The sequence below is a fragment of the Lutjanus erythropterus genome, chromosome 9, assembly GCF_056507025.1.
Source record: "Lutjanus erythropterus isolate fLutEry1 chromosome 9, fLutEry1.hap2, whole genome shotgun sequence".
Taxonomy (NCBI): domain Eukaryota; kingdom Metazoa; phylum Chordata; class Actinopteri; order Lutjaniformes; family Lutjanidae; genus Lutjanus; species Lutjanus erythropterus.
Window position 1 is genome coordinate 8067057 of NC_139325.1, and position 25791 is coordinate 8092847.

Below are 25791 nucleotides of genomic sequence, written 5' to 3' on the forward strand. Positions count from 1 at the left end.
AAACTTGACATCAGGATACAAGCAATAAACCTCAACTGGACTTTTTATAACTAAAACTAAATAAGTATAAATAAAAAAACAGATGGAGAAAAATATATAAAATATATATGTAAAGCTGAATTGAAAAGGGATAAAATATATAACTTTAAAGCAAGAAACTTAAGCTAAGTGACATATATGTTGATAAGATATAGACCAATACAACTATTTACAACTACTAAGCATTTGAGAAGTGATAATACTACCAATAAAATTCTCAAAATGATACTTGACAGCTTTGTGACCTTTTTTCTTTTTCTGTCCATCCTTGTGAAAATGTAAGGAAACATGGATTAAGTATCCTACACCATCATGATATCTCATTTTATCAAATGGTTTTATAACTTTTTCCAGTTGGAAAAAGTGGACCCATCACAATCTGTTCACACACGTGTGTTCTTGTTTCATGTTTTTGAGAAACGACAAAAAAGACACCACCATCCAGACTAATGACACGCTGAGCATCACTCTTCTCAGAGCCTCTTGCACACCTTCAACATGGAGAGAAATGAAAAGTTCGACAGCCATAGTTATGGTTACTAACATATGATTGGACAGGTACTGTTTGGGGGCAGGGCTTAGCAAAGGGTCAATTCCATGTGCATTTTTACAAGACCAAACATGAATTGATTATTGATTGTGTCTAATATATTTCACGAAGGTAGCAGGAGACATGTTACATTATTCAGTGGGCAGGAAACATTAACAAGTACTTAAATCTGAAAAAATAAAAATAAAAACTCCAGAGGACTAGTTCAGTTATTTTATTATTTGAGGCCTTGTATGGTGTTCCTGTAATCTTGCTGCAGGGATTTAGAACATCTAAAAGGGTTCAGACTTTCCCGTAAGTTTACTAGATTCTTGTATGTGAATTCCTACATCAGTATAATAGTTTCAAATATTTGCATGATGTTCTTTCTGTCATAAACATTTTATTTAGACTCGTGACCTGTGAATTTATCCACATTTGTCTTCTTTAACTTTATCATACAGTATAATATGTTCTTATATAGCCCCTCAGCAGTCACCTTGATATTATAGAGACTTTGTGCCTGTGTGTTATTATGGGAGAGCAGCTGGAATATTCAACATACACACACACTGAAACACACACATCAGGGTGAACACACTAAGCCCAGCAGTAGACTAGTGTATAAATGGGAGAACACACAATGCTGCATCAGATGCGGATCCGTTGTTACCACCAGTGTACTATGGTAAAAAAAAAAAAGTAAATAATACTCGGAATGTATTTTAGTGTTGACCTTGTTCTTCCTCTCTGTATCTGTATTTTCTCTCTTTATTTCAACCACTGCCCCCCACCCACCTCTTAATTTCCTCCCCCCTCCCCTGTGTGGATTGTGGTTTTAGTCAGCAGTCAGATGTCTCCTGCTCATGTGATTGTGGTGACTCTTTCAGACCAGTGAGCTCAGTCTGATTACTGATGGACCAGTGCTCTGGATCACAGGGATATATGCTGATGGGGATTCTGACCCTGAATACCTGAAACCCTCCAGTTTCACCATAATTCTTGTGTGAAAGGGTGGTGTAGACAGATTTTGGAAGTGTGGGGGCCTCCTTGTGATCCAACCATATTATTCATTCAAATATTTAAGCATGGATAGCCACCCGCCCTGCCAGGTCAGTTTTATTTATATAGAGCAAATCATAATCTTATCTCAGGGCACTTTTTATACAGAGCAAGTTTAGACTGTACTCTTTATAAACCAATAGTTCCACCAAGAGCAAGCACAGAGGGGACTGGGAGTCCATTTATCCTATCACACTTCCATCCATCTATCCCTTCATCCATCAGCCATTTGTCCTTGTTATGTCACACTGACTCATGGTGCTGCAGTGTGAGACGGATCAATACTTTGACATTGGTGTGGCTCTTCAAAAACACCAACTTTGACTGTGAGCTGCCATCAATTGGACTGTCAGGTTGCATAACAGGCTTGACTTTATATAACCTGGTGGTCGATAAGAGAGTCTCTGCTAATCAACTTACCCCACCACATCACATGATATGAAACCATAGCTCATTTACCACTGAAGCTGTTACAGTACATATGGACAAGTTCAGGGCTCATTCCCCCCAGGGTGGTAGAGGGAAGGTTGGGAGGGGGTCTAGTGGGAGCGGGGAGGTTGTTAATGGATAGAGTGAATGAAGGTTATGGTGTTTGTCATCATCATTATTATGCAGTTCAGCTGAGTGAAGCTCCTGAAGAAGGAGCCAGCAGGCAGGGTGGGGGAGAGGAGTGAGGAGTGGGGGAGAGAGATGGTGTGAGCTGAACCAGCCTGGCCGCCAGGTATCCTCCATCTCTCTCTCCTCTTCCCCCTTTATCCTACACAGACACAAACAGGCTCCAGCCGTGCTGTGACTGATCTGTTAAAGACGATCTTGCTCAAGTGTGTATGTAAGTATGTTTTCAGTAATGTGCAGTATAATCCCCACCATGTTTCTGCAGTAGCCCAGTATGGACAAAGCAAACACTGGTTCTAGATACAGCCTTTTTGTGAAAGTTTTCCATCCTCCGTAGGTTCTCCTGCACACTTCAAAAATCTGCTATTTCACCACTAGATGTTGCTAATTCCCACACAATTGTCCTTTAACACAAGACAGTGGTGGCCTAAAGAACTGAGAAATGAGCCTGTTACCTGGAGGTTGCTGGTTTAATCCCTCAACCAGTCTGAGCAGGGACAGTGAAAGAGCAGCACTTGGTCCTCCCTCAATACCACCACTGAGGTGCCCTTAAGCAAAGCCCCTAACCCCAACTGCTCTGCGCTCTGCTACTCGGTGGCTACCAGATTAAACCGTGGTTGACCTGGGCAGCTTCCACATGTGAATGTGGAAGTTGGCCATTGTTAAAACTTGACATAGAGGAGAGCAGGCTACACTTTCCAAAACCTCTGAAACAGACCAGGGAGCAAAACTTCCATTCAGACTCATTAGGACCTTGCTGACCAATAATCTTTTGTTGAGATAATTAACTTTTCTTCTTCAAATAAAATTGAATCTCTGAATTTTACAATCCCCCCATAAATTGTATTTTATTTTATTTTATTTTATTTTATTTTATTCTTCACAGTGAACTATGAACCTGATGTATCTTTATTCACGTGCTTTAAAATTAAGTTGTTGCATTTGAAAATATAAAATTATTAGCCATTATTGACTTCAACAATTTTTGAAATATACTTTCTTTTTGTTTCAAAGATTTGCGTTTATCCAAAGAAGAAAAGTTAATTATCTCAACAAAACATCATTAGTTCATAAAACATTTTCAAAACTAAAAGTTTGAGTTTTCTTAACTTTTGTGTGTTAACTTGTTGCAATAAGACAGGTGAATGAAAATTTCATTTATGGAATATATTTGGCTTCAATCTTTTTAATATAACTATAATCAAAGAGTACATGTAACACTAACTATATTTAAGCTCAGCTTTTAAGTTTACCAACTCAGAAAAACTGTGGCAATTATGGTGAGTATTTGGGTTTACAGTGTGGACATCACAGACTTTGTGTCCAGGTTTAATGACGCTTCTCCTTTAACACAGATTCTCGTAATTTACATAGTTCTGGAGTTTTTTAACTAGAGTATCTGTAACAAGGGAAAGGCCCTTTAAGAAATATCAGGAGAGGCACACCAGGATAAATTATTAAAAACATATTTTATTTCTACTATTTAGCAGGGTACCATAATAAAATTCTCTCTTCTCTACTTTTACGTAGTGAAAACTACTTAAAACTCTTGAAACTCTTAGAACAACTGTGTTCACATATGATCATTTAATGCCCTTAAGAACCTGCAGTGCAGTGGTGATTTGGTTACTGGACCTCTAAGACACTCAGTTCTAAAGGAATATAAAGGATAAATAAAGGATAGATTTTTTTTCCCATCCCATATTTTCATCCCATAAGTCACATTATGGATCCCTGGACTTCATCAGCCATTCATATTTTTTTTTTTTTTTTTTTTTTTTTTTTAAAAAAAAGCACCTCTGTTCAATTGTGTGTGTGTGTTTTATAAACAGTTAATATTATTATTATTTTTAGCTAAGGCAAACCAATTTTATATGTTTATAGTTTATTTTATTGACTTTCCAGCATTATCACATTATCACGAGCCACAAAACAGACAAAAAATTACAAATAGACTCAAAATAAAAAATAAATTCTGAGCTAAAAGCTTTATCTCATATCACAAATGTGATGTCTAAAATCCACTGTCATTTAGTAATCTTCACACACAGGGGGTTGGTCATCTATCTCTCAGTTTGACATCTTAAATATAAATGGTATTTATCAATGTAATTTTTTAGGAATCCAGTAAAATACAGACATGCTTCCTTTTTGCTGTCATCTTTCTGTCCTTCTACTAGGTGGTGCTCCCTACCTTCATCCTGGAGAAGCGTTCCTTACTAGAGATGTATGCCAACTTCATGGCTCATCCCGACATGTTCCTCTCCATCACCTCTGGCTGCACACCAGAAGAGCGCATCGTTCGCTTTGTCGAGTACTACCTGACTGCCTTCCACGAGGGCCGGAAAGGTGCTGTGGCCAAGAAGCCCTACAATCCCATCCTGGGTGAGAACTTCCACTGTTCTTGGTACGTGCCTCGGGACCGTGTTCGACCTCTCAGGTCTACCACCTGCACTGGTCCCAACACAGCACCCACAGCCACCACAATGAGCGGGTCCCCACAGAGGGGGGCGGATGGTAGTACGAAAACAAACTCAGACTGCTATCGCGTTCGGTTTGTGGCAGAGCAGGTTTCCCACCACCCTCCTGTATCAGGCTTCTACTGTGAGTGCAAGGAGAAGAGGATGTGTGTCAACACTCATGTCTGGACCAAGAGCAAGTTCATGGGCATGTCTGTTGGAGTGTCCATGGTCGGGGAAGGTAAGACAACATGCAGAGTATTCTAAAGATGATTGTGTGATTGATTTTCAGATTAGCAGCAAGCTAAGGTAATGGTATTTTGGTGAAATCAGGGTCTTTTGTTAAGGTTTGGAATTGTTTTTAAAAAATCTTCATTATTTCATAACATTGTGTAAAATAAATATTAATTGCTTTGATCAGAAATTACTAGTATACTAATTTGGATCCTTAATAAAAGTATTTACTGTCTCCACAGCTGTAGAGTCTGAATCTATGGCTGCAAGACACCTACACTGGCTGCTCCACATCCACTGCTACAGCTAATATTAATTCATTTTCATCTTATTATTACAATTACTCGTATTATTAGTATGATTATTACTATTATTGCTATTATTATTATTATTCTAATTGTTATGAACTCTTTCCATGCCAGTGTTTTTGTATTTTAGACAAAATTCAAATTTCAAAACATGAAATATATCAAAAGAAAGAACAGATCTGATAGTTTCAGACACAGGGCAGTTCTCTCTGTCAGCTCAGTGGATGATGGGGTATCATCTAGTTCGGGGGTTAACATCCTTCAGCTCCGGAGCTGCATATGGCTCTTTTGCCCCTGTCCAGTGGCTCCCTTTGGCTTTGCCAAAAAATCATATGGAAATGAATAACTGTTCTTTCTTTAAAATTTTAGGGTGTGCCTAGATTCACCCACTGAGCAACTGTGAGGAACAGAATAGGCCCAAAATCTGTCTTACTAAGAGCTTTAGTGATTTGGATTTGGAAACTATGTCACCTTGTCCACTTTAACTAATACTGCAATAGAAATAAGTCCTGTAACTTGTTTTATCCTTGATGCTTTTTTAATTGTATATGTACTGTATGTACTGTTGTTATTCGCAACCATGAAACTGTTTACAGCACTCAGCCGACTCTGAAACTGTGTGTGTGTGTGTGTGTGAGAGAGAGAGAGAGAGAGAGAGAGAGAGAGAGAGAGAGAGAGAGAGAGAGAGAGAGGGAGAGGGAGAGGGAGAGGGAGAGGGAGAGGGAGAGGGAGAGAGAGGGAGAGAGAGAAAACACAGTACACAGAGGATGTAAATGATTTATAAGGTATGAAGTGTGAAACAGGCCACAGGATCACACTGTGGACACAGTTCAGTGTCTTACATGCTATTGAAAGCAGACATGAAACAAAATGTTAACCTCTTATTATTCAGTTCTTATTTAGGGGCTTTATTAGAACAGTCAAGACAATCATTTTGACTATTTTCAAATGTATATGTGTGACAACTTCGTTGAACTAAAAAAAATACAATGCTGCTGGTACCTGACTTTTCCTAAAAGTGTTTGTATTTTCATTTAAAATGTTTTTTAATATATAAATTATACAAAAGGCAAAGAACATGTGATTATTTTTTATCTATTTCAGCCATAGGCAGGGAAATTGCCACTGTTATAGTGTTACTTTTTGCAGTTAAAGATGCATCTTAGTTGCTTAGCAACTATCATTGTCTCTGGTGATAAAGCTTCACATTGATCTCAATTTCCAATTTCCTGTCATTAAAATAAAATTAATTAATTAGACTCAGTTAAAAATAAAATAGGGGAGAGCAGGGACAGTTGTAACACTTTGTATCAACTCACTGAATTTTTGTGTTGAACCTCAAATTTTGAAACAAACTTTTTTACAAACCACAAACTTTTTTTGTTTTGTTTTTGTACTCATTGTTTTTCCATCCTTTTCTGATAGGCTATGATTATTTTCTGATGGTTCTAGGTTAAAATTTGTTATTAAAGTTAACATAACATGTTTATAATCTTATAAAATACATTTAAGTGTTTCTCACTCTGAGTAATTTTGGATTAATCTAAAATTTGAATCAGATCACTGATGTTTATCATTCTACAGAAGAATGCTGTTGTGATTATATGCAGTCATTACAGTTTACTATACAATGGCATGCATATAAATAAATATCTAAATTCATTTAACAAAATTTACATTATGGTATTATTTCACTTTTTTAAAAAAAATCTCTTAGTCTAATATTTATCATGATAAAAAACACAATTCTGGCTATTCTAGTGTTAGGTTTAACCACTGTTCCAGCACCATCTGATAGAGTTCCACCTTTTCCTGCAGGGACACCCAGCTTTTTTTTTTTTTTTAATTCAGAGCCTGTTTATTGTGGTTTCAAGAATACATCTGTGTTTCTCATTCTGGAGACTGATAATTGATTATTGAGTGAATTTTGAACCTCTAAATTAGCACCTTTACCTGCATGTTGCTCCAGGCCCAAGTTGGCACCATTTAAAGTGTGATGAATTAGCCATTAGCAGTTCCTCTCTGCAATGTATCCGTCGATGTACAGACAACTACCACTGGATTATTTTCTCACTGGTCTGGAGTTACTGGGAGCACATTTCATCATAATTCTATGATGTTTATTCATGATGGACATCTGAGGCGCTGATGTTCCTGGAAAGTGTACATCACACTGAGTCAAAAAATATGTTCATCATGTCTGTGTATTCAGATAAGGAGTGTGGTTTTTTTTGCCACTGGTGGAGAATATCAGCAACAGGCTTACCAGACCTTGAGCACAAAACTGAAGCAGGCCAATCACGTTCCATAAATTGCCATTGCAGTGATTGGCTCTGAGCATAACAGTACTTTTTTTTTTTTTAGATCTGGATAGAAAAAAGATTAAAAAATATTGAATGCAGGTATCATTTGTCTGGAGAAGTTGTCATACTTGGTACTGGGTTATTTTGGTTGTGTTACGATCCCCTAAATTAGTTTGTGCCGACCGAATACAGTCAAACAAGCCAAGAGTTACAAGAAACCACGTTTTTTTTTTTTTTTGTTTGTTTGTTTTATTAAAAAAAGGTAGACAGGCAATGTGACCAACACAAAGACCAAAAGCCTAAAAACCTAGCTAAATTAATGGGGCCGGAGGAACAGGGTTCTCCCCTCTACCCTAACATAACCAAACTACAGCCCAAACAATAGAAACAAAGCCACAAAAACTGAACTACTGGACCCAGCAGGAGAAACAAAGAAAAAAGAAAACCAAGAGTAACTACATGGGGTCACATGACAGCCACTACCAACCTCCTCCTGCTGCTGCTCCTGCTGCCGCTGCTGCTGCCGCTGCCGCCACCACCACCAGGAGGAAGGAGAATGAACTGTAGTCCTCTCCCCCTCCTTATAGGTGCTTGAATTACTGAGAAGCCACACCTGCTGGGAAAGAGACAGACACAGTTTTTGGCAAGGTCGAATTTTGGCTCCGACGACAGCCCCGCGGGTGTCGTTTTTGAAGGAGATGACTTTTGGCTGCATTGGGAGCCGTTTTTGTTGACCATGAATTTTTTGGCTCAGACGACAGCGCTGCGGGTGTTGTTTTTCATCTGCATGACTTTTGGCTGTGTTTGGAGCCATTTTTGACAACCATGAATTTTGGCTCAGACGACAGCCCTGCGGGTGTCAGTTTTGAAGGAGATGACTTTTGGCTGCGTTTGGAGCCATTTTTGTCAAGGTCGAATTTTGGCTCCAGCCCACCGGGTGTCGTTTTTGACCACGATGGTTTTGAGTAATGATGTAAAAGAAGCTAATGAATTTAATAATTTCAATCAGGAGACTGACAGCGTCTGGTCACCTTTTAGAGCTGCATCCATAGATCTCAGTGCCCACTGTGGCACATAAGTGATCAAAAGGTCCTTCAAGTAATTTGGAGCAAGGCCGTTCAATGCTTTAAAAGTTAAAAGAAGTCACTTGGACATGAGGCGGGACACAGTCCAACTGCTGGAGTATTAAGAACTGTATGGAATATGTTGTGCGTTAAAATGTGAGCACCTAGCCTGCTGGGATGGATGCAGTCCAGACTGACAGTTCCAGAAGAGGTTGTCAATAAAAACCATGTTGTGCACTGTGCAAGCAGACTAGAGCCATGTGTAAAGACTAAGAATGTGGCTAAAACGACTGACACTTTGGCCAAGTGGAGGTATGGGGCTGGAGACAAAAACACACTTTCCATAGCCGTTCAGCAGGTGGAGAAGCTTGCTAAAATCCCGTTTTAATATTTCAGAGGTCTGGCTGGAGACGTCGTTGCAGCCGACATGGATGATTACATTCTTAGCATCGGTGTGCTTCGCTAAGAGGCTGGGGATCTCGCCCATGATGCCTGCTGCCTTAGCACTTGGGAAACAGTATGTCTCTGCTGACCTTCTCCTGACGTGCCTTATTACTGAATCACTGATAACCATCATGTTGGGTGAAGCAGCCAGCGGAGATGAAGATTTCGCCCTCGGTGAGGTAACATAGGACAGGGGCTGGAGAGAGGAGTTGGCGGAGTAACGGCCCCGTGGAGCTGGAGTGAATTGAAAGCATTGAATGACGGGGCATGGGGTGAGAGGTTCGCCAAGATATATTCACTGAGAGAGATGGAGATCCACTGGGCCTGGATGAGATGATGGGAGGTGGAGGAGGCTGCCGGTTCCCAGGTATTGGGGGAAAGTCATGCAGGTCGAGAATATCATATCGTTTCTCCAGCTGGATGCCACTGGCTGCAGGAGTGCAGGAGAGCCTCCCCTTTTTGCGCTTGCCAACAGCGACACAGGACTCCGGGTGTGATGGAATTGAACTGACTGGGCTTTGCCCCGAGCTGGAGCCAGGGATCCTCTGGAAAGGCCACTGGAGCAGAATCAGAAGCAGCGCCCAGAGCACCAGCAACAGCAGGAAGAGTGGAGTCAGTGGCCGGAGTGAAGCCAATGGGCAGAGTAGCAGCAGTATCACCCAGTGGAGTGAAGCCAGCGGCTGGAGCACCAGCAGGAGCAGCCAGCAGAGTGAAGCTAGCAGTTGGAGTGGAGCCAGTGGCCAGAGCAGCAGCAGATGGTGTAGTGAAGCCAGCGGGCGGACCAGTGGCAGCGGGCAGAGTGGAGTCAAGAGGCCAAAAGCAGGAGCAGCAAGGGCGTCAGACAAATACAGAGCAGTAGCCTCCAGTTCTTTATTGTTGACAGAGCCTTGTGCAGGGCTGTAGAGGATAGTATGCAAATGTCTCTCAGCTTCCTGGATTTTGTACAGTGTGGATATCCTCTGCTCCAACTCAATGATCTTTTTGCTGAGGTATACACAGCTCTTGCAGCCAGAAGGCGAGGTAAGTGGGGCCATAGCCACTTAAGTGTGTGTGCTCAGCTTGTTTCTCTGATAGCTTAAGATCAGGGTCCCTGATTGCTAAAATCCTTACTCCGGTTAAAATATATACTAATAATTACTAATACTAATAATTACTAATATATATGTAACACGAAATATGGCTAAAACTAGATTAAAAAAAAGGCAGGTTATGCCAGAGCTATTCAGTGGAGAGACAAAATGCTGACAAAACGCAGATGAGTAATCTTTAGTAGCAATAACAGTCGAAAGTAATTCTACAAAATCATCATTTTCTAACCCACTGAGAAAAATTTAAATGGTCTTAAACAGACTGTCAGACATGATCCACTGGTTAAACTTTTTTAATTCAGTGAAATTTTCTTCAAATATCAACACCACAGAGCACAACTGAAGCAATAAAATATATAATCATGAGCAGTTTGGTTTTTACGCTTTATTCAGTAATACACGGAAAGAAAGGAATCATGTACTCTGAGTGACGTATTCCAAAGGAGAAGCTGGGAGCCTGTGATCTTGTCAAAGTCACCTAGGAAGAGAGAAATGTCAGTGATTCAACAAAATGCAAAATATTTGGGGGTCTTTGTTATGATCAAATAAGGCAGCAATTCCTAACCTTTGTATCAATGAAAAGCATTTCCATTCTGAGAACCTTTAGCTTTGGTAAATGACAAGTTTGAAGAGACAGTTCACCCCAAAATCAAAACTGTAGTGTTGTTTACGCATCCAGATTTTTTTTTGTGTGAGTTGCAGAGTTTAGGAGATATCAGCCATAGAGATGTCTGCCTTCTCTACAATATAATGGGACTTAATGGGACTTGGCTTGAAAATTCAGCTTTTCATAATGGTAAGAAAAAAGTGATTCCAGTAGATTCTACAGCAGACAGAAAGTAGTTCCTATATGAAACTGCTCACAACAATGTCTGTGGATTATCTTGAGTAACAAGCCGAAAGACAGCAGACATCTCTACAGCCAGTATCTCCAAATTCCTTGCACAACAGGCCTGACAAAAAATATGTGTTTTTGATTTTGGGGTGAACTGTCCCTTTAACCTTTTTGGTTTCACAGCCCAACAGAATAGACTTACACACACCCACAGAGCTAACAGAAATGTATAGTTTGTATACTTTTGCATAAATTGTAATTTCAGTCAACATGTTGAAATCTAATTTTGACAAACGTTCAGAGCAGATAAAGCTTTGGGGACCCTCTTGGATTTTTGGCATACCCCTCAGGGGGGCATGAACCCCAGGTTGGGAACCTATTATATGAGGTATAGTAAGGTTTCTCACCTTTTCAGGACTGTATGTACCAGGTCCTGGTGTCTTTGCTGTTCCACTTGGGGCGAAGTTGCGGCCTGCTATACTGAACTGGGGAGGTTTTTGTTTGTAAATGTTGGGGTCTACAACTTTGTAGGCAGCGATTCCAGGATACTGGAGGGGGAGAGAAAGTACAGAGTAAAGAGTAAATCACAGATTTTGGTAATTGTTTTTACGATTTTATGTGTATGTACCTTCGTCAGATCCTCAGCGAAAACTCCAGTTTTGCTGCGGCCAACGAGTGAGTAGGCGGGAGCCCCAGTTGTGACCACAGTTTTGGGCCCCAGCACAGGGGGCAGAGAGTAGGCTGCTGGACCTGTATGAGTGGCAGAGGAAGTTAGCATTCCTTGTGCCATGAAATTTTGTAATCCACAGCTTAACACTAGAACAGCCAAAGTGGTAATTTTGAGTTTCCAACCTGTCTTTTCCTAAATGTGTCTATTTTAACCATAAGCGGTCATACTGACCACATGGAAATTGCCACTTATATTGTTACTTTCTGCACAGTTGGAGATGCATCTGGTTGCTTAGCAACTATCATTGTCTCTATCAATGAAACCTAATAAGTTTACAATTTCCTGACTTTAAAATACCAATAATTAATTAATTAGACTCAATTAAAAATAAAGTAGGGGAGACCAGGGACAGTTATAACACTTTTGTCTCAGCACCTATAACCCACTGAATTTTTGTGTTAAAGCGCTCAAATTTTGAGACGAAGTACCCTTACTTATTAGAAATAGCAACATTTCCAATTTTTATAGTTTTATTTTAGTACTTGTTTCCACCCTTTCCTAAAGGGTATGGTTATTTTTTGTGAAGGTTGTGATGGCATTTGAAATCTTAAAATAATTGTTTCTCAAGTAATTCTTGATTAATCTAAAATTTGAGTCAGATCTCTGATGGTTATTGTCTGAATATGCAATCATTACAGTTTACTACGGGCAAAGGCATGCATATTGATAAGCACGTGAAAAAATAACAAATATATTTTATGACATTTCCATTTTGGTGTTTAATTTTTAAAAGATAAACCAACAGAATTAATACATTAATATCTTAGTTTGGTATAATAATAGTGTTTGCAAGCCAAAGATCAAAATTACTAGTATATGGCCATTCTAGTAGTTGTAGAATTCTGCCACCTCTAGTGTTAAAGTGACATGAAATGCAATATATTACCTGGTGTTTGGCTACTGCTGAATTCTTTGTGCCTCCCAGATAAAGAAAATGCAGGAGCACAGCAGAAGACCACTTTCTCTGATTTCTCTAGGCTGTATTTGCCTGAAACACCAAAGAAAGTTGTATAAAAATACTGCTGAAAGGTGAACACTGGTGACAGTAGTCTGGCTCATGACAACAGTGGAATATTGTCAGCTTTCAGAGAGTGAGTCAGCAGTATGTCATTTTCATTTGGTTCTACAAATGTTTTAGTGGGGGTGGTGGGGGGGCGGTTCTCTGACCTGGCCCAGGGGTCTGGAATGGCACAAGCTCCTTTGGGCGGCTGCAGTGCGAGAAGGCAGGAGTGCCGTCCCGACCGAATCTGGTGATGTTGGAGGGGATGCGGTACTTTGGCCCAGGGGAGCAGTCAGACTTGGGCAGAGCATGACGTCTCCCAAAGCTGAACACTGGTGCTGTGTATTTTGTCGGGTCCTGTTTAGAATGACCTTTATGGAGGAAACAAAGAGACAACGTCAATCATAGTTATTATAATAAATAACGGTGTTGAAATAAAGGCTTATTGGCCATTTTGGCTGTACCTGTGAGTGGAGGCAGGGCATATTTTGGCCCTGGGCTACCATAGAGAGCAGCTATGGGCCCTTTTGGCCTGTGGGGCCTCCAGGTCCCAACCCAGGGCTCAGATTTTGGGGTTAGCATTACTGTGAGAGACAGCGAGAGATGGGTTATGACTAAAAGCAAATCGATAAATTGGCTTTTAATTATGACGGAAAAACAGCAGTACCAGAAGTGCTTCTGGGGCTGATTGCACTAACAGGACTTAGGCCTGCCTAGGTTAAACCAACTGGTCATTACTAAACCAAATATATTTTAGACTGGTTTGTAGCGTTAGAATTGTCTTAATTTGGCTCATAGATTCATGAGTTAGACCATTTCACAAACATGAAGACCCACTAACCATAAGCCAAAAAAATTAGACACCTTACCCCAGACTGATTTAGGCTTAAGACCCATGTTACCATGGTAACAATCAGTGTCACCAACTGATCAGAAGCACCCAACAACAAAAAAAAGGAAGACAAAATCTGTTATTTGCTATGAAGAGAATAATGATTTCTTTGCATTTTGTGACACATTTTTATATATTTTTTGAGCATCTTTGATGCTCCTCTAAGTAGCGGGATTAACACGGTTTACTGTCACTGTCAAAAAGGTCTTCATTTACCCAGAATCCATTGTGTCATCGTCCTACTTAAGATAGTCAAGAACTAATACAGATACACAGCCTGTAGTCAAAAGAGTAACTTATACTCTCAACCATGAACGCTCAAAGAGTTGTTCAACAGAACTGTGTGGAAAATTAAATTGATACAGGCGGGAAATTAATATATTCACTCAGACAGAACAGACATAAGAATTAAATATTTGCAAATTTTACAAGAATGCCCAAACAATTAAGATTTTGTCACAGTAAGCTTATTAGAACAAAGGTTCTCCTGACTCAGCAACTCGTAAAATTGTCCAGACATACTGCAGTTAGTTCAATGGTGAAATCAGTTGAAACAGTGTTCTCACTTATATCTGGCAAGTACATGAAAGAACACCAGCACCTATTAGCATGATTAATATATTATTAGTTGATATAAAATGAATCTGCATCTATTTTAATAAGCAATTGTTTTGAGTAGTTTTTTTTAAACAAAAAATGTCAAAATTCTCCGATATCAAGTTCTTAAATGTGATTTTTCTGCTTTCTTTACTCTTCTCCAACAGTAAAATTAGTATTTTTGGGTTGTGCACAAAAGAAGACTTTTCAGGACGTCATCTTGGACTTTGGGAAACACTGATCAACATTTTTCACCATTTTCTGTCATTTTAGGGGCCAAATAACTACTTGATTAATGAAGAAAATGACTGATTAATTAGATTAACTGATAATGAAAATAATTATTGCAGGAAAGACTTAAAAAATACGTTCAAAAATGTTGACATACGTTCCCATGTTCCACACATTTGGACCTATTTATCAAGTGACAAGATGGTGACAGAATTAATTAATCGACAGTTCTGAGTCATACAGTAAACATACAATACTCAAAAATAAGAAAACATTGTTATTTTAACACAGCAGCCTTAATTGTTAAATTAATTGCTGAGACTGTTTAATTTGGGCAAATATAGATGTTTTTGTTCAAATTCATTCTGTCACTTTTACCATGAAAATGTAGCTTTATAGCTGAATGACATATTCATATTTCCTTCACTTGTCTGACTTATAAAAGGGAGCACTTGCCATGTTAATGAGTTACATAAAGCAGCAGGCAGGCAAATTCTGTAACTTACACCATGACCACTTTTTAAAATGATCTAATGAAATGCATTTTGTCTAGAACAGAGGACACTTTGCCTGACCTTGGTGGGTAAAGTGAAATAAATTTTACACCAAAGCCTGTGGCAGTGAAGACAAACTTAAATCAGTGACTCTTTCAGTCTAGTGCGATAATAAGTTCAGTTTCTCTCTTAAAATACATAGATAAATGATTTTACCTCTGAAAAATCTTGGTCCTGCTGTGAAGTGTGTGTTTGAGCCAGGCTTTATGTCCAGAATGTGCACTGAACCCAAACAAGGATTGTTTACAGTCCTTATCAACTTCACTATGACAACGTTGCCATAGAAACAACCCTTTTTTTGTTATTGTTGTTTTTATTTAAAGTTTTTATTTTCAATATCAGCTTTTCGGTACATCACTTCATCATTTGCAATTCAAGATGAGCAGACCAATCACTTAGTTCTTACATGGCAAGGCACATCTAAATAAGAAAAAGGACATGGCAAAACAGTAAAAAAAAAACAAAAAAACATACAGACTGAGAAAACATCAATGGTTAGGAGAGGATGTCAGTTAAGTGTGATATGTGTCCAAAAATGGTCCCAGATAGGAGCTTTGGATTTATTTCTACCATGTATCTTATTATGCATGTGTTCATATGATGCTGCTTTTATCATCAGATTTGCCCATTCTTTTAAAATCTATTAACTTAGGGGTTTTCCAGTGTTCAAGGATTTTCCTGGCAGCACTTATAATGCCAACCATGACAACCAGAAACCTTTCATTTGAAATCTGAGGTATTTGTGACTTGTCACTTAATAAACATAGCTGAGGTGATAGTGGCAATGTCATCCCTGCCCAGTTACTCTAGGACCTTTATCCACAAAGGCTGGACCATTTTGCATTCCCATATGCAATGCATAAATGTGCCTGTCTCATTTTGGCATTTCCAACATAGATTATTATTTAATAAACCCATTCTATACGGCCTTGATGGTGTCCAATAATAGCGATGTAATATTACATAGACACATGTCATGTGTATGAATGTGTATGAATGTGTATGAATGTGTGTGCGTGCGTGTGTGTGTGCGAGTGTGTGTGTATAAAGCTGCCCAGTTTCCTTAATGTAATTTCTACATACATATATCTACCTGGTGTCATGTGTTTCAGTTCTGTTACAGGGGCAGCTGCATGAGTGACTGCAGCATGTGCATATGCACAAAAATACACATAAATGCAGGTATACACTTAAATGAATACATATATATGAATATAAATGAACTCTTCTCAATAGGGTGTATGTTTTTTGCTCATAGATTATTCAGATGAGGAACAGAGCAGTGTGTACAGATGTGTGTGTGTGTGTGTGTGTGTGTGTGTGTGTGTGTGTGTGTGTGTGTGTGTGTGTGTGTGTGTGTGTGTGTGTGTGTGTGTGTGTGTGTGTGTGTGTCTTGGGGAAACAGATGTGGATGTAGTGGACTGGGCACAGGACAGCTGTCTTGTTATATAAGCAGCAGGGAGGGAAAAGGGAACAGGGCTGAACAGGAGCTCAGGAGGGACAGGAGGCAGACAAAATCAGAACCATGTTCAAAACTAGAGACAGGAGTGGAGGAGGATCAATCCTACTGACAATGGGGTTCTAGGTACAAGGTTTTATTTACTTATTCTACAACACAGACTTGTCCAACAAAACACAAGTCCCTTTATCCTACACACAAAACAAAAATTATGTTAATGGATGATTGACTAAGCACACACAAAAATAAACACTTTCAGTTTAGAGAATGAATTGAGGAGTCTCACAACCTGAGGATAGAAGCTCTTCAGTCTGGTGGTACAGCAGCAGATACTTCTGTATCTCTTTCCAGAGAGCAGTAGGTTGAACAGGCTGTGGCTGGGGTGGGTGTTATCTTGTAGTATCCTTTACATTCTGCACAAGCACCTCACCTCCCCATTATCACTGATGCTTGGGAGATGGATACCAATGATGTTCTGGTTGTAATGACCCACTAGAGTCACATGCTGCCAGTTTGTGATGTCTCCAGTAAAGATGCTCTCAGTCACTCCTCTGGAGAAGTTAACAAGAACTTGGCACGGGAACTTTGAATTCTTAAGTTTCTTTTAAAAATACAGCCCTTCTTCTTTTTCTAAGGTGGAGTTGTGTGATGTCCACGACAGGTTCTCTGTGATGTTTATTCCCAGGAACATAAACTGTTCGTCTGCTCCACCTCAGCTCCACCGATGTAGACAGGGGTGTGTGTCTTTGCCTAAAACAACAGCAGTCAGCTTCTGGTTTTGCTGACATTAAGCAGTAGGTTGTTTTCTGTGCACCAGTCTGCAAGACTGTTGATTTCCTCCTAATATGAAGTCTCAATGTTATTCAAAACCTGGCTGATAAGGGTGATGTTATCCACAAATAATACAGTTCTCTCCATTTTGGGGATTGCAGTCATGTATGTACAGTAATCACCACAGTCAGTAGGATTTATCTTCAGGGGATCGTGGATTTCTGTACAAAATTTCAAGACAATCCATTGTTGGCCATCCATCGGTTATTGAATTATTATAATCTGGGCAAAAGTGGTGGACCAACATCCCAACAGCAGGCAGATCAACTGACTGACCAAGATACTGCCTGAACATTACACATCATAGAGAGACATCTTCTACAGGAAGATTGTGGCTTTTACTGCTGTGTTTATGATTGTGGAGATATTGAAAGTCACATCACTCTGCATCATCTAATGCTGCCAGATTGTTTTGTAACACAGTCATCAAAATTATAAATCTACATCATAAATGTGACATGCAACATGATGCATTTCAGGAATGTAACATGAATTATCACTTGTCAGACATCATGTCCACACACAGGATAACTGAGCCCTGGTAATCCAGAGCCAGTATGAGTTATAACAGACCAGTGTTATGTGTGCAGAAGTGTGTGGGGTTACTTTGCAGCAATGGCCCATTTAAAGGTAAGATAAGATATTTCTGTATTAGTCCTACAATGGGGAAGTTTACCACAAAGACAGGCAAAGTGAATTTCAAGGTCAGGAAAATATTAAATTGTTGGAGAACTGCTTGCCATCATTGTACTCGTACAAACATTTAGTAGCTATACTTCAAAGTATGAAAAGTTAATTAATTCCAACTCTGATCAAACCTGTTTGATAGAGTCCCACACAAGTTCAGTTTTGCAAACCTGCACTTGCCCACTGTTTTTTTTTCTTTTTTGCCAGCCAGCATTTCTGACAAAATTCACTGATTTTTCAACACCCACAGAATATTCACTTCTATGAATATGTTAACATGGAATTTATCAAATGAAAGATCAAATCTTGTAGTTTCAGACACAAAGAAGCATTTTTTTTCATTCATTCTTTTTTATAAGCCCTTGAATGTTGGTTGGTTACATTAAAAGATCCACTTTTCAGACAAAAAAACGAGAAAACAGCGTTTTTGTTAAAGTGGCATTTTTAAGCAGAATATCGACTTCGGCCCCCGACTGGCTGGGGCAGGGCCTTTCTGTGTGGAGTTTGCATGTTCTCCCTGTGTCTACGTGGGTTCTCTCCAGGTTCTCCGGCTTCCTCCCACAGTCCAAAGACATGCATGCTAGGTTAACTGGTGACTCTAAATTGCCCGTAGGTGTGAATGTGAGTGGTTGTCTGTGTCTATGTGTCAGCCCTGTGATGAACTGGCGACTTGTCCAGGCTGAACCCCGCCTCTCGCCCAATGTCAGCTGGGATAGACTCCAGCAGCCCGCGACCCTTACGGAATAAGTGGTTACAGAAAACGAATGAATGAATGAATGAATGAATATCGACTTTGACGGGTTTTTTTGTTTGTTTGTTTGGTTTTTTTTATCACTTCATATTATGTCACTGTCACCAGTTAACGTTAGCTGTGTGTGTCCCGCCCCCACCTGAAACACTGTCTGAGAGGCCCATGGGCTGGAGTGCTCTCTTCCCCGCCTGTGGTGTGAGTCTCAGGGGCTGTGATGTGAGCAGCCCTGCTGTATCCCAGCTGCTGTGGAGGCCCAGAGACTGCAGCGTGAGCAACCCTGCTGATCACTGGTGTTTTCATGTTACATCTTCTGCTGTTCAATTCTGATGGTTCTCTTCTTCTTTGAGTGACAAATTTTTGTCAGATGATCTATCACAGCGTTCACTACCGCCTAGCCATCTGTTGTTCTTTTCCACCTCTACTTCACTACATTTCAGAGAAATATTTTACTCCAGGTCCAGGTGCTTAAGGTCTTCATCTTTGTGTGTTCAGCTAGCCACTCTATATATGTGCATCTCTGCAGTAATTCTATTTCTAATTCTATTCTAACACCCAAAGTTGATTTCTCATGCTGTCTCTGTCCTGTTCTCCCAGGTGTTCTGTATCTGTTGGAGCACGATGAGGAGTACGTGTTCACGCTGCCCTGTGCCTATGCTCGCTCCATTCTGACTGTGCCATGGGTGGAACTTGGGGGAAAGGTCACTATCAACTGTGCCAAGAGTGGGTACTCTGCCACTGTCACTTTCCACACCAAACCCTTCTATGGAGGAAAAGTACACCGGTAAGCAGAGAGAGCCAGTGTCTGCAGTTTTGGGCCAAAATAACCACCAAAATCATTCTTACAGCAACACCACTCCTCCCACCTCACCACAACGCTAAATACACTTTTAACAATAAATGATGTGTTGTCACTTCAATACACTATCAAATGGCCCCAGTCTACAGTGACCAGTTGTACTGTTACAGTGTCCTTTTTCCAGAGAAGATCAAGCAGTTCTGTCCTGTAGACTTAACCAAAAATCTGTGAAAATCTATGATGTTCCTGCACCACACTCCCAAATTACCCACAGTCCAAGGCCGCATCACATTTATCCAACCCCCACAGCTGACACCACTACAGACAGTTTGGAGCTGTAATGTGTATTTGAATAGTAGGCTGCCTCTAAAACGCCGTCAGTCAAAACGCCTTTGACTTGAACGTCATTTTGTTAGAATAGAATAGAATAGAATAGAATAGAATAGAATAGAATAGAATAGAATATACTTTATTGTCCCCTAGGGGAAATTTGTCATGGACTCACAGTGCATATAAGTAGCTGCCCTTGCAAACAATAAATATACATGCAGACAATAAATATACACATGACAGCTAGAGACATACACATACTTAAACTCATGATACATCCAATAAAATATTAAAATAAATAAAAATAAAATGAACCCGGATAGGATAAAAACAAAGACAACCAGAACACCAAATGATTGCACTTTACCCAGCGTACACAGCTCAAGATCTATTTAAAATTATTTAAAATTTTGATGGAGGTGGGTACAAAAGAGTGTTTAAAATGGTTCAATTTGCATTTTGGGATACTGTACCTTCTGCCAGAAGGCAAGAGCTCATATTCTGTGTGAAGGATGTGGGACGGGTCCGATAATACCCCCCGTGCCTGCCTGAGTACAGACTGCTCATAGATGGACTGAAGGGAGAGTTTTGCAGTCCTCCCCTGCTGAATCTTTGCACTTTTTTAGATGTGTCATTGTACACAACGCTCCGCTCTGATGCTTGCAGCTCCAGTGCTGGATGATAGCTAAGCTGCCTAAACTGCCTAAATACTGAACCAGATGCACCACTTTTGGAGAGACACTGTGTGCGTGCTGAACCTGACCAAGATGCATGTTGTATTTCTTTGTCTGATTCACAGTAGTGCTGTAATCAAGGACACCTAAATTGAGACTAAGTCATGCATTGAGACCGAGACTAGACCAAGACTCTGTGGGGTTGAGACCAAGTCGAGACCAGTGTTGTTGTGGTGTGTAGCATTTGTTGAAAGTGCAATTAGCTAAACTTGATGTAACATAACTTTATAACCTAATTAGCTGAATGTGGCCTGTCTCATCTTTGTGAATGAAAACAAAAAAACAAAAAGAACAAAAACAATAGTTAGCTAATTTTCTTTGTTAGCATCACCTACACGTAGCTGACCTTTCTCTATGCTTAATTTTGTGCTGATGTGCGCTTAAAGTCCCAGCTATATCAGTAAGCGTTGCATAGGAAAAATTTGGTTGATTTTGTGACTGAGACCTTCATAAAGTGTCTTGAAACCAATCTTGAAACAAAGACAGATGCTGAGTACAACACTACACAAGGTCACTGACTTGTCTTAGTCATTAAGGGTGAATCTGTGTATACATATCTGGCATTGTCTGTAATTCATTTTGCCCTTACAGTGCTTTATGTTCCCACTGCTGGCATTTAGATTAATTAGATTGATGTAGTGTAGCTAAAATAAATACACAGATGTCTGAAGATATGCTGCGTCTGATAATTATTTGTTGAAATGTAGCACATTCAAATTAGAGGAAAAGGTAGTAGGAAGAAATATGTAAAAATGTGGCTGATAATCAGAATACTCTACACACATAGACAGCTTTGTTTGTCAGTCATGAATTCTAAAGAAGTCTGTCGATTTGTTGCAGAGTGACAGCAGAGGTGAAGCACAACCAAACAGGGAACATTGTGTGTAAAGCGCAGGGCGAGTGGAACGGGATGCTGGAGTTCACCTACAGCAACGGGGAGAACAAGGTGATTGATACGTCCAAACTGCCCATCATCAAGAAGAAGATCCGACCTGTAGAAAAGCAGGACCAGTTTGAGTCCCGGTGAGTACGTTCAAGTCTTTCAGACACACTTTGTGTTTCTCTTTATTACAGCCTCAACAATATAAGAAAAAAATGCTATCAGCGTGCTTGCTTTCATTAAGTGCACTGTTGCACTCTTATTTAGGACATCACTTTAACTGAAACTTCAGGTCCTTTTTATCATTTACACTGATATTTCAGCTTCTTCCGGTGCATCACCTAAAGGTACAATTTCATTTCCTTTCATATCTTTACAATTCCTACAGCTCCAAAAACTCATGTTCAGACAGTGAAACTGATTTTAAGTTGTGTTTCAGCACCAAGCACACACTTAAAATTTGCCTCTAAAACATTTTCTTTCATGTTTTATTAATATCATGTTATTCACTGTATTGATCCATCCTTCATCTTTTTTCGGTAAAACTAGCAGCTCTATAGCTCAACATCACTCCACATCACTTCTAAATAAATTCATGTACCCCTGTGCATAGATGCAAGTCACCCCATGCACAGGTTAATGTCAACTGCACATCGTGTGTGTCTAATGTTTTCCTGTGTTTTTTTCTCTTCTCTTGCTGCAACACAAATTTTTCTCTGCACACAGACAAACATACACATTTACACACACACACACACACACACACACACACACACACACACACACACACACACACACACACACACACACACACACACACACACATCATTTTGCCACATCAGCAGTCATAACTCATGAACCAGTCATCATAGACACTTGTGGGAGGTCATCACTGGACTAGGCAGCATTCTTGTTTCATGTGGCAGTTTGTGAGGTTGTGTGTTTGAATTTGTAGATGCATGTGCAAATGGTTACAGCTACTGTTGAATTTGTGCTTCTTCTTTTGTATTTTGACACCATTTCTGCAAGAGGTTTATTTCATTTCTCCTGGCTGGGGAGGAGGCACTTGAACCTCTTTTAGGTCGTTCACGTGTTGATTATTTACCACATAGACAATGTAAAACAGGATTAAAATGTAGATAAAGAAGATAATATATGAAATCCAGTAAAAGTCATTATATAAAAGTGGGTTTAGAGACCAAAGACAAATGATAGCAGACACCTTCTACAGAGAGAGGTTTGGATATTTATGGACCAATTCACATGAAAGTTCACAGACCAAAAAGCCTCTTATTAACACAGTTACACACACACAGTCCCTTCTTTAAAACAGTCTGAGGACAGAATGGAGGATAAACAAATAAGATTTATTAAATAGAGTTTTTCTATAGAATCTTAAGATGAGTGAATTGCAACATGAACATGAATAAGAAATTGTAGAAAATATAAAATGAAGAATATGATAAAATATAATAATGAGGTAATACTTGGTAATTAGTCCAGTCCTCAAAATATGGATTCAGCTTTATGTCTCAAAATAGCACTGGTGGAATGTACAAGTACAAGTACTGTTACATTGCTAAAATATTACTCAATCACAAGCAAAGCACTAGTGTCAGAAGTATACTTCAGTAAAAGTACAAAGTATTCATCTCAAAAACTACTTGAGTATTAGTTTCTTTTAACTGTTGATGTCGCTGTCACCTCTCCAAGTTGCACTTTTTGTGCGTTTTCCTGAATCAATCGTTGAAAACGCTAAAAATCATTAATAATTTCTAACATACAAAACACATGTCCATGTCCTCATTTTCATATTTTTGGCATTTTTTTTCTCATTTTAAATCTAAGTTTAATTTTCTTTATTCAACAAATGGCTCCATCAGACAAAACAATGTTGATTGAAGTGCAAATTACTGCCATGAATATTGATTAAATATTCCTGAATACATGTTAAATTCTTAACAGCAATTAACCAATTCATGATTAACGTCCTTACTCCAAATGTGTGTTTCACAGCGCTTTGTTTTGTTTTTGTTTTTGTTTTTGTTTCTGTTCTTTTCTTTTGTATGTCTTTGTATGTCTCAAACTGTACTGAGTACTCAATTATGATTTTAAAAGTAACTAAATAGATTACATCTTGTACACAGTTGTCTTTTCTGAGCTGCAGTTTGTAAACACTGTTGTCTGTTAGAGTTGATCAATTGTAAGAATGTAGTTTTCACTCTCATGTTTGTCAGGCACAAAGTCACAGAACAGACACAAAGCCTTGACAAATACGCAAGACACAGACAGAGCAAGAGATGCATTCACCACCCAGCTGGACCAACAGACCAACAAACAGATGCAAACCCTGATGACGTCATAGTGATGACAGAAGTCTGTGTCTGAAAGGGATCCATTAGAAATCTTATGATGTTCCAAACTACATGATCTTGAGTGCATATAACATGTTCAGTGTATAATACTGAGGATTATTCTTGTTCTTTTTGCTTGTTTAGGCGTCTTTGGCAGCATGTAACTGCATCACTGAAGGCAGGAAACATGGACTCAGCCACAGAACACAAACACTACCTGGAGGAGAGGCAGCGCAGCGAAGGAAGACAAAGAGCTGCTACCAAGACCCCCTGGAAACCCAAATATTTTATTAAAGAGGTGAGAATGAGCAGCTTCACTGAAACTCTCTGCTGGAGCAAGAACTCTGATGTGGAGCAAAGCCATTAGCGCAGGTGGTTTTGCTATCTTACAGCGGCGCAAGTGCTATATTTGCCACATCTGCAAGATAGCAAACACACTTGCACCTGGTCTGTGCAGTGGTCTAAAGATGAGGGCAAAACGAAGGTGTGGCCCAGCGCGTTTGCTATCTTGTGCACGGTGCATTGGAATAAAATACACTTGTGCTTTAGACAAACTAAAGCCGGGTCAAAACTGTGGCGTAATCGGTCTGTCACAAGGTCACAAGATAGCACCCAGCACGTTTGGCTGAACCACACACACACCTCCACAATCACAAAACACCTTAATTTGTGTTCAGTCTTTTCCCCACACAAGAGTGTGGATTAGTAAACCGTCCTTTGAACATATTGTCTATCATCAATGAAGTGTAAATGTTGAAGTTAAAAATTTGCGTGTGTGTGTGTCTCACATGTGTGTGTGTGTGTGTTTGTGTGTGCAGGGTGAAGGTTGGGTGTACCACAACCCTCTGTGGAAAGCTCACTGATGACCAGGAGCCTTGGAAGCAGGTGTTCACTCCCAGGAAATGAGTCGAGCAATCAGGGGCAAGAGCTGGCCGCCAGAGACAGGAGGAGAGACAGAGAAAGACAGGGAGAGTGAGAGACAAGACTCTCCACGTGCCAGAGCAAGAGGTGCCAAAGACTACAAGAGGAGAACGGACAAACATGTAGTCCTGTCCAATCAGAATCATGCTGGATCAACTCAACAGTGAGGTGAGACTGATCTTACACGGGTACAGCCAATGAGATTACAGTATTCAGACACAAGTACCTGGACAGACTGACAATAGATCCAAACAAACTCCTGTAAACAGATATGTCTCCTCTCACATGTTTGCACAATGTACTACTGTAAACAGCAGTTTTGCACAATTCACTGTACAATATAGTGTAAACAGCACTGTATATGTGGGAGCATTGTGTGTGTGTGTGTGTGTGTGTGTGTGTGTGTGTGTGTGTGTGTGTGTGTGTGTGTGTGTGTGTGTGTGTGTGTGTGTGTATTTATGTTTAGATGGGAGTTTGTAAGAATGGATGCATAAATTATTTAGCCACTACGCACATTTCATGCACACTGACCTTCTCTGTAATGAAAGACATTGGAATTTAATATGACATGAGAAATTCTATTCGTCTTACGTACTCATAGAGAGAAGGCTTCATCCTCAACGTAAGGTTCACTTTGACTGTCATAATTCATCCTCATCATGGAATAAAACCTTTCAATCAACAATCATGTTACTACTGTGGCTGTAAAATCGGTTCATCTGTGAACCATTCTGCCAGCTCAACATTTATCGTGCTGCAGTTGTATCCTCCAGTCTGCAAAACATTTTAGCTTTAAAGGGGGACTTCACCCATACATCTGTACAAAAAGCATAGTCTCTCACTTCCCAGTTGTGGTATCGCTCCATGCAGATACTTTTGATTTTATTTGTCCAGGTTTTCAACTATCTGCCTCTGAAATTTCTGCCCCCACCCAAATACAACACGGGTGGATTGAATTTAGTTTGTGCTGCTTGCAGAACTGAAAAATGACATGTAAAGAATTCAAAAACATTCATAGTTATATATAGTTTTCCTAAGGATTGTTTTTTTTTTTTTTTTTTTTG

At 39.7% G+C, this 25791-nt stretch overlaps 2 protein-coding genes across 2 annotated transcripts in view; one reads left to right on the forward strand and one right to left on the reverse strand.

Moving 5' to 3' along the window:
* LOC146321033 (oxysterol-binding protein-related protein 10-like) overlaps positions 1-25231 on the forward strand; it is a 59765-nt gene extending 34534 nt beyond the window's left edge. The window contains exons 8-12 of the mRNA XM_084726021.1: positions 4426-4945; positions 19307-19493; positions 21413-21595; positions 23951-24104; positions 24625-25231. Of these exons, the coding sequence (XP_084582147.1) occupies positions 4426-4945; positions 19307-19493; positions 21413-21595; positions 23951-24104; positions 24625-24669 (1089 nt within the window). The 3' untranslated portion in view covers positions 24670-25231. The remainder of the gene's footprint in view (positions 1-4425; positions 4946-19306; positions 19494-21412; positions 21596-23950; positions 24105-24624) is intronic.
* Positions 10531-13607, reverse strand: LOC146321034 (ciliary microtubule associated protein 1A-like). Its single transcript, XM_084727695.1, has 7 exons — positions 13580-13607; positions 13175-13294; positions 12878-13081; positions 12597-12698; positions 11609-11730; positions 11388-11528; positions 10531-10623 (listed from the first exon to the last, which is right to left on the reverse strand). Exons 1-7 carry the CDS (start codon positions 13605-13607, stop codon positions 10531-10533), a joined length of 810 nt encoding a protein of 269 aa, XP_084583821.1.
* Positions 25232-25791: the final 560 nt, after the last annotated feature.